The sequence below is a fragment of the Engystomops pustulosus genome, chromosome 11 (genome assembly GCF_040894005.1).
Source record: "Engystomops pustulosus chromosome 11, aEngPut4.maternal, whole genome shotgun sequence".
Taxonomy (NCBI): Eukaryota; Metazoa; Chordata; class Amphibia; order Anura; family Leptodactylidae; genus Engystomops; species Engystomops pustulosus.
In genome coordinates this window covers 8,986,252-9,003,447 of record NC_092421.1, presented here as the reverse complement: position 1 = coordinate 9,003,447, position 17,196 = coordinate 8,986,252, and the positions used below count along the sequence as shown (strand labels likewise).

The 17,196-nt window shown below is 44.9% G+C and overlaps 1 protein-coding gene across 4 annotated transcripts; it reads right to left on the bottom strand.

The window, feature by feature from the left end:
* Positions 1-842: 842 nt before the first annotated feature.
* Positions 843-6,953, bottom strand: LOC140106039 (uncharacterized). 4 transcript variants are annotated; one of them, XM_072130213.1, is made up of 7 exons: positions 6,857-6,953; positions 4,520-4,660; positions 4,219-4,395; positions 4,013-4,136; positions 3,854-3,939; positions 3,666-3,753; positions 843-2,438 (listed from the first exon to the last, which is right to left on the bottom strand). In XM_072130213.1, the coding sequence occupies exons 2-7, from the start codon at positions 4,595-4,597 to the stop codon at positions 874-876; spliced, it is 2,118 nt and encodes a 705-aa protein (XP_071986314.1). In that variant the 5' UTR covers positions 4,598-4,660; positions 6,857-6,953; the 3' UTR covers positions 843-873. The 4 variants fall into 4 exon arrangements, with proteins under 4 accessions (XP_071986314.1, XP_071986313.1, XP_071986315.1 ...); XM_072130212.1 differs by lacking the exon at positions 6,857-6,953 and adding an exon at positions 6,752-6,811; XM_072130214.1 differs by lacking the exon at positions 6,857-6,953 and adding an exon at positions 6,072-6,093.
* Between the last annotated feature and the right edge of the window lie 10,243 nt (positions 6,954-17,196).

The window sequence follows — 17,196 nt, the reverse complement described above, 5'->3', positions numbered from 1 at the left end:
CACCCGGATTATGCAAAAAGCCACCTTATGCTCATATGTGTAATACACAAGTTTTGGCAGACAAGTCCCCATACCTTCTTAAGAACATGAACACTAATGCTGGTTGCACACAAACCTGCTCGGTCTGTGGAAATAGGAACATGTACTAGTCAGATCCCATGGACAAGGATGCAAGGAGTCCCTGTTCCCCTGCATAACAGCAGAATATGGTCCAGTTTCCACATAACAAGTACATTCGAGTGCAGCCAGCCTAGGAGTGAAAACTACCTCCTTAAAGAGGACCTGTCACCTATAAAAACAGCACTAGGGGCTGCTTACCGCAGTGTTATCCTGCTAGCTTTATCGGAAACCTCAGATAACGCTAACAAACACTGCTGCGGTGTACACTACAAACGCCGGACCACTCTTAAAGCGGTCCGGCGTATTCATGAGGGGACGGGTTTAGGGGCGGTGGCAGCCACATGATGCTCGGCAGTTACCGCTGGCCAATGGAGTGGGAGGGGGAGTCCGGGGAAGAGACAGCGCCTCGGACCGCCCCCTCATGAATACACCAGACTGCTTTGAGTGTGGTCCGGCATTTGTAGTGTACAGCACGGCTGTGTTTGTTAGTGTTATCAGAGGGTTCCAATAATGCTAGCAATGTAACACTACCGGGACTGTTGTAGCACTAGGAGCTGCTTCCTTTAGTAAGAAGCTCCTAGTGCCGTTTCTATAGGTGACAGGTCCTCTTTAAGAATGGAAAGATCCAAATAAATAAACATCTTCTATTTCCTTATCTGTAGAATGGAATTCATCTCAATGTGATATATGGCCAGAAAAAGAACACAAGACATTCACACACGTCATACATAGGGAACTTTAATTTTGGGGGGACTATCCCGTTGAGTGTGAGGACAAGGACACAACTTTACTATGTATCTCCTGATGTTTTACTAGATTCTTTTTTTGTTTAAAGCGCCTCCCGCACTCCGTGCACTGAAACGGCTCCTCCCCGGTGTGAGTCCTGTAATGTGTCACAAGGTTGGATTTGTTAGTGAAACATCTCCCACATTCGGAACAAGAAAATGGCTTTTCCCCTGTGTGCACCCTCCGGTGCTTCGCCAGGTTGGAGCTCGCTGCAAAGCACTTGCCGCACTCTGAACACGTGACTGGGTTCTCAATTCTATGACAGATCTGATGCTGCAGAAGAGCAGATCTCTCAGGAAAGCACTCGCCGCACTCTGCGCACAGGAAAGACCTGTCATTTGTGTGTATTTTCTGATGCCTGGCGAGATCCGACTTCAGCTTAAAACCTTTACCGCATTCTGAACATGGGAACGGTTTGTCATCTGTGTGGCTTCTCCAATGCCGTAGGAGACCCGATTTGTTGTTAAAAGATTTGTCGCACTGAGAACAAGGGAACATCTTCCGACCAGAGTGACTCATCTTGTGCTCATAAAGTGTAGATTTGTGGCTGAAAGTTTTTCCACATTCCGAACAAGAAAAGGGCCGTTCTCCGGTGTGCATCCTCTGATGTTCCGTCAGACTTGACCTTTTCGAGAAACGCTTCCCACACTCGGAGCAGGAGAACGACTTCTCCCCAGAATGCCTTCGCCGGTGATCAACAAGGTTTGATCTCTGTCGGAAACGTTTTCCACACTCTACGCATGAAAATGGTTTCTCCCCAGTGTGGATTCTCCGGTGGCTGATAAAAGTGGACTTAAACGTAAAGCATTTTCCGCATTCAGTACATGAAAACGGTTTGCTGCCCGTGTGGTTCCGCTGATGCTCGACAAGCCCCGATTTATAGGCAAAGCATTTCCCACACTCAGGACATTCAAATGGTTTCAGTCCTGTGTGAATTCTCTGATGTTCCACAAGCGCAGATTTATACTTAAAGCTTTTACCGCACTCCAAACATGGGAAAGGCTTCTCCCCAGTGTGGATTCTCTGGTGCTGATTCAGTGTTGACTTGTGTGAAAAGCATTTGGCACAGTATGAACAGGAAAATGGCTTCTCCCCTGTGTGTATTCTCCGATGTTCGGTCAGAGAAGATTTCACAGAGAACGATTTCCCGCAATCTGAGCACTGAAATGGTCGGAGGCCCTCATGGGTTTTTTTATGTTCAGCCAGCGTCCATCTCCGTGTAAACCGCTTACCACATTGGGGACAAGAGAACGGCTTCTCCCCCGTATGACTCTTCTGGTGATCAACTAGAGAAGATTTATGGGAGAACCATTTCCCACAATCCAAACATGAAAACGTTTGCTCAGCTTCCCGTGATGAATTATGTGTCCTAATGTCCGATTTACCCGATGAATATCCTCCTTGTTCATGGTAAAGTGCACGGTGTAGATCTGGGATAATACATCTTTCGGACGGGATATGTTGTGTGCCATGTATTTCATAAACTTGAGGTAAGTCTTCACATTCATTGAGCATGGCCCTGCCATTTCCATCTGTGGGAGACAAGAAAATGTATTTTAATGACTAAATGATGCACCAGGAGGGAATTGTACTTACCGTACTACTCCGCAGAAATAACCTTTGCACAATTTAAAAGAGAATGAGGCTTACTTAATAAGGGTCTGTGGATCTTTCGTGGGATATTCAAAATTTTCGTGATTTGCGCCGCTGTAACAGGTATTTAACTGGGGATTGTGTTGCACACAATCGGATTTTGGCGCAGCTGTGCCGGCTTTCATGCGACAGAAATCGGGGGGGGGGGGGGGGGGTGTTGTCGTAGGACGATCTGACCGATTCAGACTGAGCGCAGGATTTAATATTCAAATTGTGTCACATCCAATGCGCTTACATGCACCAGGAAGAAGAAGGTGAACTTCTTCGCCTTCTTTCTACTGTATTGGTGTCCTCAGGTGCCTGTACAATTTAAACCTGTGACATGTGATGTCCCACAGGTGTAATGCTCATTATATCCCAAGACATGTGAGGTCACACAGGTGTAATGCTTATTAGATCCCTGGTCATGTGAGTTACACAGGTGTAATGCTTGTTATATCCCAGGTCATGTGAGGTCACACAGGTGTAATACTCATTATATCCTAGGTCATGTGAGTTACACAGGTGCACAGCTCATTATATCCTAGGTCAGTGGTGGCGAACCTATGGCACGGGTGCCAGAGGCGGCACTCTGAGCTCTTTCTGTGGGCACCCGGGCCATTTCCCCAGGACACCAGACAGGACTCAAAGAATTTTCCTGCAGTTCCTGCTTTCAGTCATATTTTAAAGTGATACGTACTATAGGAAGAGGGAGAATGTGTAGATAGAGCTGAATTGATGCAAAATGATGCAAATTCCCCCCCCCCCCCCCCTCTTTCTACTGTGTTGCTATCCACAGGAGGTCAGTATGATTGAACGTTGTTGAAGAACAGGGAGCAATAAGTCACTGCTTTAATTTTTGGTTGGCACCTCACGATAAACAAGGGAGATTTGTGGTAGCATAGATTTGGGGTTGCAGTTTGGGCACTCGCTCGCTAAAAGGTTCACCATCACTGTCCTAGGTCATGTGAGTTACACAGGTGCACGGCTCATTATATCCTAGGTCATGTATGGTTAAGGATGTATAACTTCTAATTTCACAAATAACATTTGTTGAAACTGGACAAAGCCTTTAACACGTGGGGCACAGTTTACATCACTGTACTTGAGTTATACTCTTTACTCACCTGGCTTGATATCTGTAGGATCAGCCCAGTTATATGGCTCCAAGTCTTGTTCTAGAAGCTCAGCTTTGACCACAATTGGGAAATCATCCTAAATACCGAATAATATATATAGTGTATATTTAAAGAGATTGAAAAATTTTAGTCAATTTAGTCAAACACAAAGTAAAGATGTTTTAAAATGTACCTACATGATCATCCAGAGGAACATGGAGAATTTCCCCTGCAGAAGTCTGTGGGGGGAGAGGACTGGGACCTCGCTCTGGTGTAGACCTATCTGTAGGAAAAAGTGACTGGACACATGGCTTATATAGAAATCATCTGAGGAGCTCTAGAGTTGTATCTCTTACCTAGTGACACAAGGGGCTGGTGGTCCTCCATCATGAGGTCCTTGTAGAGGTCCTTGTGTCCCTCTATGTAGTCCCACTCCTCCATGGAGAAATAGATGGAGACATCCTGACACCGTATAGGAACCTGACACCCACAATGACACAGTCATCACCCAGACACATCACCGCTTGTGTATAATAGTGTATAATGTCCGAGCATCACTCACCTCTCCGCTCAGCAGCTCCAGGATCTTCTTGGTGAGTTTGAAGATGTTTTGGTGACGGCTGCTCTTGTGTAGCAGGGACAGAGGTGGAGATCCCATGGCGTGGATTTTGTTTTTTCCCAATAAATGATGGCAGCCAGTAGTGTCATTGTGATCAAACCTCTTTAATGGTCCATAATCCTGGGTAGCAACAGATAAGAAGAAATAAAAATATTACCAGGGTCAAAGGGGGATGACCTTATGTCATCACAATGCATATGAATAACATATGGATCACATTGGGCAACCCTGCACCATTCATTACCTCTCCAGTCAACAGATAGATAATCTCCAGGCTCAGACTCAGTATCTTTTCATTGAGCTCGTCTCTTTTCCAGTCCATTTTCACTTGGTCATAAAACTTTCTTATAGAGAAAACCTGCCATGATGAGCCGGGGTGATGCCTCTGATGATAGAAAGAGACAGATTTTACAATTTCTCGCTTACCAACAAGATAAGTATATATACATATCTAATATATAAAGCACGCTCTCCAAAATACACTTAGTAACCTAATGTTAAACTACAGGAGGTGTTGGCTGCTGTTGCAGTTAGCGACCAATCACAGCTCAGCTTATATTTTGTTACAGGTTATCAATAAGAGCTATGATTGGTTGATATAGGCCAAAGACATTCATCTCTGATACTCCAGTTACAACCAGAGTTGCAGTCTTATCCTGGCCATTATATAATCTCTGATACTCCAGTCACATCCAAAGCTGCAATCATCTATCTACCATTATATGTGACTGGAGTATCAACCGGCATTTTATCATCTGTGATACTCCAGAGCTGCAGACTCATATCTGATAGCCGCCTTCCGTGGCATGCATCACCCCTCTTCTGACTCCCTCCACAATAAAGTTCCCCTGCTTGTGATCGGTGAGTGCCGCTTTTTCTTTCTATGGATGCCGGATTAGTTTCTACCACGAAGCTTGGACATGCACCCCGCAGCAGTACTATTTTGTTTGCCGGTTCCAACGTGTGGCTATGACTGTTGGACTTGGACTTTGCTCCCTGCCTGTGTTCAGGTGGTGCCAGTCACTCTATTCTCTCTGGCGTCTACTGGCTCATATCTGATCGTACTTTGTGAATTCTCTACCACTATCCCTTGCTCAAAACCTATCTAAGAAAAAGCCATTCCGACCAAAAGATGCAGAGAACAAATATATCTTTATTGACTAATCCAATAATACACAATTTAAAACAGAAAAAAAAACAAGCTGGTCACATAAAAGGGGAAACGAGAACACTACACAAAATCAGACGAATATTGCAGAGTAATGAATGGGAGTGGGTGCTGCCCTCCTAAAGGAGGTGTGCTTAGAGAGATATACTGTCCATCCGAGAGAGGGAATAGTCCTAGAATCAGTATACAGTGTCTTAAAGTGCATAGTGCCTGTACAGGCAGTCCCCGGGTTACGTACAAGATAGGGTCTGGAGGTTTGTTCTTAAGTTAAATTTGTATGTAAGTCGAAACTGTATATTTTATCATTGTAGATCCAGACAAAAAAAAAATGTGGCCCCAGTGACAATTGGAGTTTAAACATTTTTTGCTGGAATGGTACTAAGGATTATCAATAAAGCTTCATTACAGACACCTTACAGCTGATCATTACAGCCTGGGACTATAGTAACATCCAGAGAGGTCACCAGAGGTCACAGGGGTCTGTCTGTAACTATGGGTTGTCTGTAAGTTGGGTGTCCTTAAGTAGGGGACCGCCTGTACATCCAAAAGGGGGCATATCTTGCTCTAAGAGCACATAAATTCATTATAGCCCATCATGAGAGTAGTAAAGCAACCATATTGCACGTACCCATTGTAACTGGTTCACCTGCCGTCTGACACAGAAGCCCCGATAACAAATTTGTTATCCCCGTGATCGTATTTATCCAAAGAATAAAGTAGACCTGTCATTTGTGGCGCTCAGTGAAATCCGTAAAATCCAAGCCCACAAGAAAATGGCACAAATGCGTTTTTTTCACCATTTTCACTGCATTTGGAATTATTTTCCCGCTTCCCAGTACACGGCATGGAATATTCAATACCATCTCTATGAAGTGCAATTTGTTACGCAGAAAACAGGCCGTTACACAGCGCTGTGTAAAAAAGTTCTGGAATTTTGAAGGTGGGGAGTGAAAAATGAAAACGCAAAAACGAAAAAGGGCCTGGACGGGAAGGGGTTATTAGAGTCTATTCTTTTCTAGGACTGTTTTCACATTTCAGTTTTCAACTGATTCATTGTCCGTGGAAAAATAGAACCTGTCCCAATTTTTTCCATGCATGTGATCAGGGGGAGGGGGGGGGAATAGGTTCCACAAAACAAACTGATGACAGGTCCGTTTTTTATGACCGTTTTGACCTTTTTTTATGTCCGTTTTGTTTTCTACCCAATTGAAAACCTTCCATAATATTGTAGCTTCAAGCCCGCAAATGAATGAAAGATGAGCTGCAGTAGCACGGCCCGGCCTCTGCACAGTGCTTGGCGCTGTCTACCTCCCGCTTCTCTTTGCGCCTGCGCTGAGGGGACCCCTGGAGCATCCTGTCACTGACAAGCTGCGGGCTGTCATGCTCTATCATCCTCATCAGCAGACACATTACCTCGTCCAGGAGACACTCACGTCCCACACCGGATCATGTGACCGGAAACGCAGGGAAAGTGGACGAAAGCCGATCCGTACGTCACGTGACCCCATTCTCGTCCTCACTGGAGGCTACAAGAAAATGGCGTCGCTGTCCCCAACTGTTCACACGGAGCTTACAGGAGAACCTAGTTGTATCTGTGAGGTAGGAACTTCGCTCCAGCGGCATTATAGGAGGGGCAGCGTGACATCACTGTACCATGTGACCGCCCAAAGACCGAATGGGAAAAAAGGCGGGAAAGCCGTGTGGCAGCTTCCATGACTGAAAGAGAATGTCAGCACATTACAACTACAACACTGATTGGGCTGCATCCACACAAGGCTGAGGAGATTTGCCCGATTGCATCACTATGAACATTTGCATTTACAGAACACTGTGGTATTGCGACACTGTGTTAACATTTTGCGTTTTGTTAACGTAACGTTAACAGTAATGACATCAGGCTGTTGTATTTGTTGCAAACGCTGCGTGTGACTGCAGCCTGATGTGCCCTCTCCGTGCTGTAACATTCTGCTACCCAGAATTAATGCTGCCAAACCTAAACACCGGTGTAACGTACAATTTCATAATTCAGTCATAAACTTCATTTTGGGCCTTTTAAAAGTTGAAAGCGTTTTTCAGTATGCTTAGGGCGCTGTTCCACGTTGCGTTTAGGCTGCGTTTCCAAATGCAGACCAAACCGCGCCCACAAGGGGAGGGCCGCAGCCCGATCGCGCCGGTGTTTTGCGTTCCTTTAATGCAAAACACTGGCGGTACGTTCCTGATCGCAGGCGTTTTCATAGGGACGCGGGTGCGATCGGGCTGCGTCCCCCCCCCCCCCCCCCCCCCCCCCCGCTGAGTAATGAGAACAAGTTTCTGATAAATTAGAGGCTTTTCGGGAGCAGCGGCTCAAAACTACCCACAGTCAGGTGAAAAACTCGAGGCAACACAACTTTATTTTTTTTAGTTTCCCAGTTTAATGATTACTCCCTACTAGAGTAACAGTCTATTTTATCACAGCTGCCAGACTTGTCTTTTCACTCCTCAAGGACGTGTCCATTTTGTAGCTTAAAGGGGTTGTCCGAGAGTAATGAAAAAAAACTAAAGGTGGCCGGAGGGTGCTGCTTAAAAAAATAAAGTCCTACTTACCTTCCGGCACCCTCCGGTGTCCCGCGCTGCTGTCGATCCAGTCCAGGCATAATGTAAACAAACATGGCTGCCAGAGCAGCGCTGGATTGCTTGTTCATGTTATATAGTATAGATATGTTCCTACGATCTGGTGATATAATCCCTATGATTATGGACGACCAAGAATATGTTCTCTGACCAGTCACCAATACTATTGACTCTGCGGTGCGGAGAGTTGGATATGAGATACCAGAGTGAAGGCTTTCTGGCTCGTAGATGGAGTAAAAGTGAAGGAGTGTGTGAGAGAGTGTAGTGACTGTAATGTGGATGGTGTGTAATGTGGATGGTGAGTCTAGGGATGTTCTATGGCAGTGATGGCTAACCTATGGCACTGGTGCCAGCGGTGGCACTCAGAGCCCTTTCTGTGGGCACTCAGGCCATCACCAGGAAGGACTCCAGGTATCTTCCTGCAGTCCCAGACAGCCCAGGACTTGCTGTGAACAGAGCTATTTTAAAGTGACAGTTCTACCTTGGACTATTGGAGGAGTGGGAAGGTGTGGACAGATCTGGATTATCATTGTAGCTCCTGCTCCGGCCCTGACAATTCTTCCGGTTTATGGGACCCTGGAGGGAAGCTACAATAATCATCCAAATTTCTTCTATTTTCTGCTTTATTGGTGTCCTCAGGGTGCTGGTATCAATGAGAACTGTGACAGAGAAGGGAGTATAAATCACAAATTAAATTTCTGTGTTGGCACTTTGCGATAAATAAGCGGGCCTTGGTTGTAGTTTGGGCACTCGGTCTCTAAAAGGTTCGCCATCACTGTTCTATGGGATGGGGCAAAGGCAGTGCTAAGGGGAGAAATTATAAGAGTGAAGAATACATTGACAACTCGGGAGGGAACTTCAGGCTATAGTAGTGGAAACAGAGGAAAAGTAATTTATTACATCGATCACAAGACACTGAGCGGCTATAGAGGGAGGCGAAATATTGTTTTTGCAGGAGCAGTTATATGCCGAGGGAGAGCTAATGGGGAGGCTCCTAGCGAAGATGGCACAAACCTAGAAGGAACGTTCATAAATATATGGTACTAGCTGTAGCTCCAGGCGTAGCCCGGGATAGTAAATAACTGATCTTAACTACAACAAAATAGAATTGGTTAACAAAAAATATTTTATATGTATCTGTAGACTCTCTCAGAGTGTCTGTCTGTCACCGGCAGTGTCTTTCAGTGAAGGTCTGTCGCCGGCAGTCTCTTTCAGTGACTGTTTGTCGCCGGCAGTCTTTCATTGACTGTCTGTCGCCGGCAGTCTCTACTATGAAGAGAATAGCGTTTCAACACACACCCTTGCAGTATCTCAAAAGCTTATTCTCTTCAAAGTGTGGTCTTGACATGCTGAGGCAAAGCATAATTCTGATTATCATAATTTTACCTATTAAACATGTTAATAGCAAATTTCTCAAAACCCACAAGATGTTTTGGATCTATGAGTTACAGGTTGCTAATGGGTTAAATGAAAGCCTTGAAAATATATTTTAGTATTTGTTTTTATGTCTTTTCATTTATATTGATTTATTCTTATTTTATATGGTTTAGTCATGTATTATTTGTATTGTATAGAATTCATTTTCACTGCCCCACTTAATGTTTGGAACCCATGTTCCATTGCCCTACTTCCTGTTTCAATGCCATATTCCATTGCCCTACTTCCTATTTGGACGCCATGTTCCATTGCCCTACTTCCTGTTTCAATGCCATATTCCATTGCCCTACTTCCTATTTGGACGCCATGTTCCTTTGCCCTACTTCCTATTTGGTTGCCATGTTCCATTGCCCTACTTCCTGTTTCAATGCCATATTCCATTGCCCTACTTCCTATTTGGACGCCATGTTCCATTGCCCTACTTCCTATTTGGTTGCCATGTTCCATTGCCCTACTTCCTATTTGGATGCCACGTTCCATTGCCCTACTTCCTATTTGGTTGCCACGTTCCATTGCTCTACTTCCTATTTGGTTGCATGTTCCATTGCCCTACTTCCTATTTGGTTGCCATGTTCCATTGCCCTACTTCCTATTTGGTTGCCACGTTCCATTGCCCTACTTCCTATTTGGTTGTCACGTTCCATTGCCCTACTTCCTATTTGGTTGCCACGTTCCATTGCCCTACTTCCTATTTGGTTGTCATGTTCCATTGCCCTACTTCCTATTTGGATGCCACGTTCCATTGCTCTACTTCCTATTTGGTTGTCATGTTCCATTGCCCTACTTCCTATTTGGTTGCATGTTCCATTGCTCTACTTCCTATTTGGTTGCCATGTTCCATTGCTCTACTTCCTATTTGGTTGCCACGTTCCATTGCTCTACTTCCTATTTGGTTGCCACGTTCCATTGCTCTACTTCCTATCTGGTTGCCATGTTCCATTGCCCTACTTCCTATTTGTATGCCACGTTCCATTGCTCTACTTCCTATTTGGTTGCCATGTTCCATTGCTCTACTTCCTATTTGGTTGCATGTTCCATTGCTCTACTTCCTATTTGGTTGCCACGTTCCATTGCTCTACTTCCTATCTGGTTGCCATGTTCCATTGCCCTACTTCCTATTTGGATGCCACGTTCCATTGCTCTACTTCCTATTTGGTTGCCATGTTCCATTGCTCTACTTCCTATTTGGTTGCATGTTCCCTTGCTCTACTTCCTATTTGGTTGCCATGTGCCATTGCTCTACTTCCTATTTGGTTGCCATGTTCCATTGCCCTACTTCCTATGTGGATGCCACGTTCCATTGCTCTACTTCCTATTTGGTTGCCATGTTCCATTGCCCTACTTCCTATTTGGTTGTCATGTTCCATTGCCCTACTTCCTATTTGGATGCCACGTTCCATTGCTCTACTTCCTATTTGGTTGTCATGTTCCATTGCCCTACTTCCTATTTGGTTGCATGTTCCATTGCTCTACTTCCTATTTGGTTGCCACGTTCCATTGCTCTACTTCCTATTTGGTTGCCACGTTCCATTGCTCTACTTCCTATCTGGTTGCCATGTTCCATTGCCCTACTTCCTATTTGGATGCCACGTTCCATTGCTCTACTTCCTATTTGGTTGTCATGTTCCATTGCTCTACTTCCTATTTGGTTGCCATGTTCCATTGCCCTACTTCCTATTTGGATGCCACGTTCCATTGCTCTACTTCCTATTTGGTTGCCACGTTCCATTGCTCTACTTCCTATTTGGTTGCCATGTTCCTTTGCCCTACTTCCTGTTTGGTTGCCATGTTCCATTGCTCTACTTCCTATTTGGTTGCATGTTCCATTGCCCTACTTCCTGTTTGGTTGCCATGTTCCATTGCCCTACTTTTTATTTGGTTGCCATGTTCCATTGCCCTACTTCCTATTTGGTTGCATGTTCCATTGCCCTACTTCCTCTTTGGACGCCATTTTCCATTGCTCTACTTCCTATTTGGTTGCCATGTTCCATTGCCCTACTTCCTATTTGGTTGCCATGTGCCATTGCCCTACTTCCTATTTGGTTGCCATGTTCCATTGCTCTACTTCCTATTTGGTTGTCATGTTCCATTGCTCTACTTCCTATTTGGTTGCCACGTTCCATTGCTCTACTTCCTATTTGGTTGCATGTTCCATTGCCCTACTTCCTATTTGTATGCCACGTTCCATTGCTCTACTTCCTATTTGGTTGCCATGTTCCATTGCTCTACTTCCTATTTGGTTGCATGTTCCATTGCTCTACTTCCTATTTGGTTGCCACGTTCCATTGCTCTACTTCCTATCTGGTTGCCATGTTCCATTGCCCTACTTCCTATTTGGATGCCACGTTCCATTGCTCTACTTCCTATTTGGTTGCCATGTTCCATTGCTCTACTTCCTATTTGGTTGCATGTTCCCTTGCTCTACTTCCTATTTGGTTGCCACGTTCCATTGCTCTACTTCCTATTTGGTTGCCATGTTCCATTGCCCTACTTCCTATGTGGATGCCACGTTCCATTGCTCTACTTCCTATTTGGTTGCCATGTTCCATTGCCCTACTTCCTATTTGGTTGTCATGTTCCATTGCCCTACTTCCTATTTGGATGCCACGTTCCATTGCTCTACTTCCTATTTGGTTGTCATGTTCCATTGCCCTACTTCCTATTTGGTTGCATGTTCCATTGCTCTACTTCCTATTTGGTTGCCACGTTCCATTGCTCTACTTCCTATTTGGTTGCCACGTTCCATTGCTCTACTTCCTATCTGGTTGCCATGTTCCATTGCCCTACTTCCTATTTGGATGCCACGTTCCATTGCTCTACTTCCTATTTGGTTGTCATGTTCCATTGCTCTACTTCCTATTTGGTTGCCATGTTCCATTGCCCTACTTCCTATTTGGATGCCACGTTCCATTGCTCTACTTCCTATTTGGTTGCCACGTTCCATTGCTCTACTTCCTATTTGGTTGCATGTTCCATTGCTCTACTTCCTATTTGGTTGCCATGTTCCATTGCCCTACTTCCTGTTTGGTTGCCATGTTCCATTGCTCTACTTCCTATTTGGTTGCCATGTTCCATTGCCCTACTTCCTATTTGGTTGCCACGTTCCATTGCTCTACTTCCTATTTGGTTGCCACGTTCCATTGCTCTACTTCCTATTTGGTTGCCATGTTCCTTTGCCCTACTTCCTGTTTGGTTGCCATGTTCCATTGCTCTACTTCCTATTTGGTTGCATGTTCCATTGCCCTACTTCCTGTTTGGTTGCCATGTTCCATTGCCCTACTTTTTATTTGGTTGCCATGTTCCATTGCCCTACTTCCTATTTGGTTGCATGTTCCATTGCCCTACTTCCTCTTTGGACGCCATTTTCCATTGCTCTACTTCCTATTTGGTTGCCATGTTCCATTGCCCTACTTCCTATTTGGTTGCCATGTGCCATTGCCCTACTTCCTATTTGGTTGCCATGTTCCATTGCTCTACTTCCTATTTGGTTGTCATGTTCCATTGCTCTACTTCCTATTTGGTTGCCACGTTCCATTGCTCTACTTCCTATTTGGTTGCATGTTCCATTGCTCTACTTCCTATTTGGTTGCCATGTTCCATTGCCCTACTTCCTGTTTGGTTGCCATGTTCCATTGCTCTACTTCCTATTTGGTTGCATGTTCCATTGCTCTACTTCCTATTTGGTTGCCACGTTCCATTGCTCTACTTCCTATTTGGTTGCCACGTTCCATTGCTCTACTTCCTATTTGGTTGCCATGTTCCTTTGCCCTACTTCCTGTTTGGTTGCCATGTTCCATTGCTCTACTTCCTATTTGGTTGCATGTTCCATTGCCCTACTTCCTGTTTGGACGCCATGTTCCATTGCTCTACTTCCTATTTGGTTGTCATGTTCCATTGCTCTACTTCCTATTTGGTTGCCACGTTCCATTGCTCTACTTCCTGTTTGGTTGCCATGTTGCATTGCCCTACTTCCTGTTTGGTTGCCATGTTCCATTGCCCTACTTCCTATTTGGTTGCATGTTCCATTGCCCTACTTCCTGTTTGGTTGCCATGTTCCATTGCCCTACTTTTTATTTGGTTGCCATGTTCCATTGCCCTACTTCCTATTTGGTTGCATGTTCCATTGCCCTACTTCCTCTTTGGACGCCATTTTCCATTGCTCTACTTCCTATTTGGTTGCCATGTTCCATTGCCCTACTTCCTATTTGGTGGCCATGTGCCATTGCCCTACTTCCTATTTGGTTGCCATGTTCCATTGCCCTACTTCCTGTTTGGACGCCATGTTCCATTGCCCTACTTCCTGTTTGGTTGCCATGTTCCATTGCTCTACTTCCTATTTGGTTGCATGTTCCATTGCCCTACTTCCTGTTTGGACGCCATGTTCCATTGCTCTACTTCCTATTTGGTTGTTATGTTCCATTGCTCTACTTCCTATTTGGTTGCCACGTTCCATTGCTCTACTTCCTATTTGGTTGCCACGTTCCATTGCTCTACTTCCTGTTTGGTTGCCATGTTGCATTGCCCTACTTCCTGTTTGGTTGCCATGTTCCATTGCCCTACTTCCTATTTGGTTGCATGTTCCATTGCCCTACTTCCTGTTTGGTTGCCATGTTCCATTGCCCTACTTTTTATTTGGTTGCCATGTTCCATTGCCCTACTTCCTATTTGGTTGCATGTTCCATTGCCCTACTTCCTCTTTGGACGCCATTTTCCATTGCTCTACTTCCTATTTGGTTGCCATGTTCCATTGCCCTACTTCCTATTTGGTGGCCATGTGCCATTGCCCTACTTCCTATTTGGTTGCCATGTTCCATTGCCCTACTTCCTGTTTGGACGCCATGTTCCATTGCCCTACTTCCTGTTTGGACGCCATGTTCCATTGCCGTTCTTTTGGTTTGAAATTCACATTCCTGGCACTTTTGGCACCTACACATTGTACCAATAGTTTGTTCACAGCTTTCTACATTGTACTGAATTTATTACCATCTTGAATAAAGTATATCTGTTTGTTATAATGACATCATCTATCTTTGTATACACCCAGAGGTGGAGTATCTGATCTCTATATATACCTTGTTATGCTACTGGCACTTCATTACGAAATGTTGTATTTGATTAAAGGTTGTTTTGAGACACAAAATGGGTTATACTGATTTTCATATTGATGATTGCTAAAATATAATAATATAAAATAAAATATAATACATTTTTACTGGAACCTTTTTTTTTTACTAAACTTGCTACAGTGAGAAAGTGCCATGGTTGCAGTTCTTTTGATTCTGAGGCTTCTGAAGTAACACTACTCTTGCAACCACTAAACTTGACTCTTCTCACGCCATTTTCACATTAGATGAGCCATATTTGCCTGACTTTGGAGGAGATTGGGCACAGTGGCTCAGTGGTTAGCTTTACAGCCTTGCAGCGCTGGGACCTGGTTCAAGTCCCAGGGTCAACATCTTCAAAGAGATTGTATGTTCTCTCTGTGTTTGCGTGGATTTCTTCCGGATCCTCTGGTTTCCTCCCACACTCCAAAACATGCTGGTAGGTGATTAGATTGTGCGCCCCATTTGGGACAGGGAATAATTTGGCAAACGTATTACTCGCCTCTGGCGCTCACCCTGGCGTCCTATTCTCCCTGAATCTTCCGGGATCCGGGTAGAGGCACGCCTACACACAGTGACGTGACATGTTGCTTCCTTGTGATAGTGTGTGCATGTGGTCAGAGAGCATAGACGTGCCTCTGCCTGCACTGCCTGGATGCCGGAAGATGCGAGGGAAGAGGACACGTTGGAGGTGAGTACTAAGTTTATTATTTCATTATGAAGGGAGGCTCTCCTGGACATTATAGTTTAAAGAGAGCCTCTGCTGACATTTTTATTAAAAAGTAGACTTCCCACCCTAGGCTTATACTCAAGTCAACAAGTTTTCCCAGTTTTTTGTGGGAAAATTAGGCGCTTCTGCTTATATTTGGGTCAGCTTATATATAAACGGTGTGTCAATGCAAAAAAATGGTTCAGAGCGGGTTGGACCCTTGGACATACTTGATGGTTTTTTTTTTTAGCGCTGTTTAAAAAAAAAAAGCACTTCTGACGTGGGTGGTGCCAGTGCGGGTCATGCATCCTGTAATATACTAGACTGGCTGAATGTAGACATGATCCAATCTAAACTCAATAGAATCAATGGGGCAGATTTACTTACCCGGTCCATTCGCGATCCAGCGGCGCGTTCTCTGCGGTGAATTCGGCTCTTCCGGCGATTCGCTAAGGTAGTTCCTCCGCCGTCCACCAGGTGGCGCTGCTGCACTGACGTCCGCTGAGGCCCGCCGGAATGCCCTGAAATTCACCGGCCTATTCCTGGTGAAGGTAAGTGCAAGTTTCGCGACACATTTTTTTTAAAAAATGCTGCGGTTTTTCCGAATCCGTTGGGTTTTCTTTCGGCCAAGCCCCCCGATTTCCGTCGCGTGCTTGCCGGTGCCGTTGCGCCAAAATCCGATCGCGTGCGACAAAATCCCGGGGCAATACAGGGAAAATCTGCGCAAATCGGAAATATTCGGGTAACACGTCGGGAAAACGCGAATCGGGCCCTTAGTAAATGACCCCCAATGTGTACAAAGCTCCTGGACCAGATGGGTTACACCCCAGAGTTCTTAAAAGAACTCAGTTCTGTCTAAAATCTTCAGGGATTCCATAATTTCTGTCAATATATAAAAAGGGCTCTAGAACTTCACCAGGCAATTACAGGCCTGTAAGCTTAACTTCCATAGTGGGGGAAATCTTGGTAAGTAAAAGACTATATACTGGAGTATGTGACATCACAAGGTGTAATAAGTGACAGCCAGCGAGGGGTTACTAGGGATATAAGTTGTCAGACTCACCTGATCTGCTTCTATGAAGAGGTGAGCAGATGCCTGGATGGAGGAGCCGCTGTGGATATTGTGTCCCTCATAGACGCCTGATGGGTGACATAAGGTCTAGTGGTTCGGCATAAATCATTTGCAATTGGATTGAGAACTGAATCAATGATTCCTACTCAGAATGTCACCAGTTATAAGTGCTGGACCCCCAGGGTTCTGTGCTGGACCCAATACTACAAGTGTATGGAGGATGGGAGTAGTACAAGCTGTGTAGTGTAATACAGTCCATGGAGTATGAGGGGAGTAGTACAAGCTGTGTAGTGTAATACAGTCTATGGAGGATAGGAGTAGTAGTACAAGCTGTGTAGTGTAATACAGTCTATGGAGGATGAGGGGAGTAGTACAAGCTGTGTAGTGTAATACAGACTATGGAGGATGGGAGTAGTACAAGCTGTGTAGTGTAATACAGTGTATGGAGGATGAGGGGAGTAGTACAAGCTGTGTAGTGTAATACAGTCTGTGGAGGATGAGGGGAGTAGTACAAGCTGGGTAGTGTAATACAGTCTGTGGAGGATGAGGGGAGTAGTACAAGCTGGGTAGTGTAATACAGTCTGTGGAGGATGAGGGGAGTAGTACAAGCTGGGTAGTGTAATACAGTCTATGGAGGATGGGAGTAGTAGTACAAGCTGTGTAGTGTAATACAGTCTATGGAGGATGAGGGGAGTAGTACAAGCTGTGTAGTGTAATACAGTGTATGGAGGATGAGGGGAGTAGTACAAGCTGTGTAGTGTAATACAGTGTATGGAGGATGAGGGGAGTAGTACAAGCTGTGTAGTGTAATACAGTCTATGGA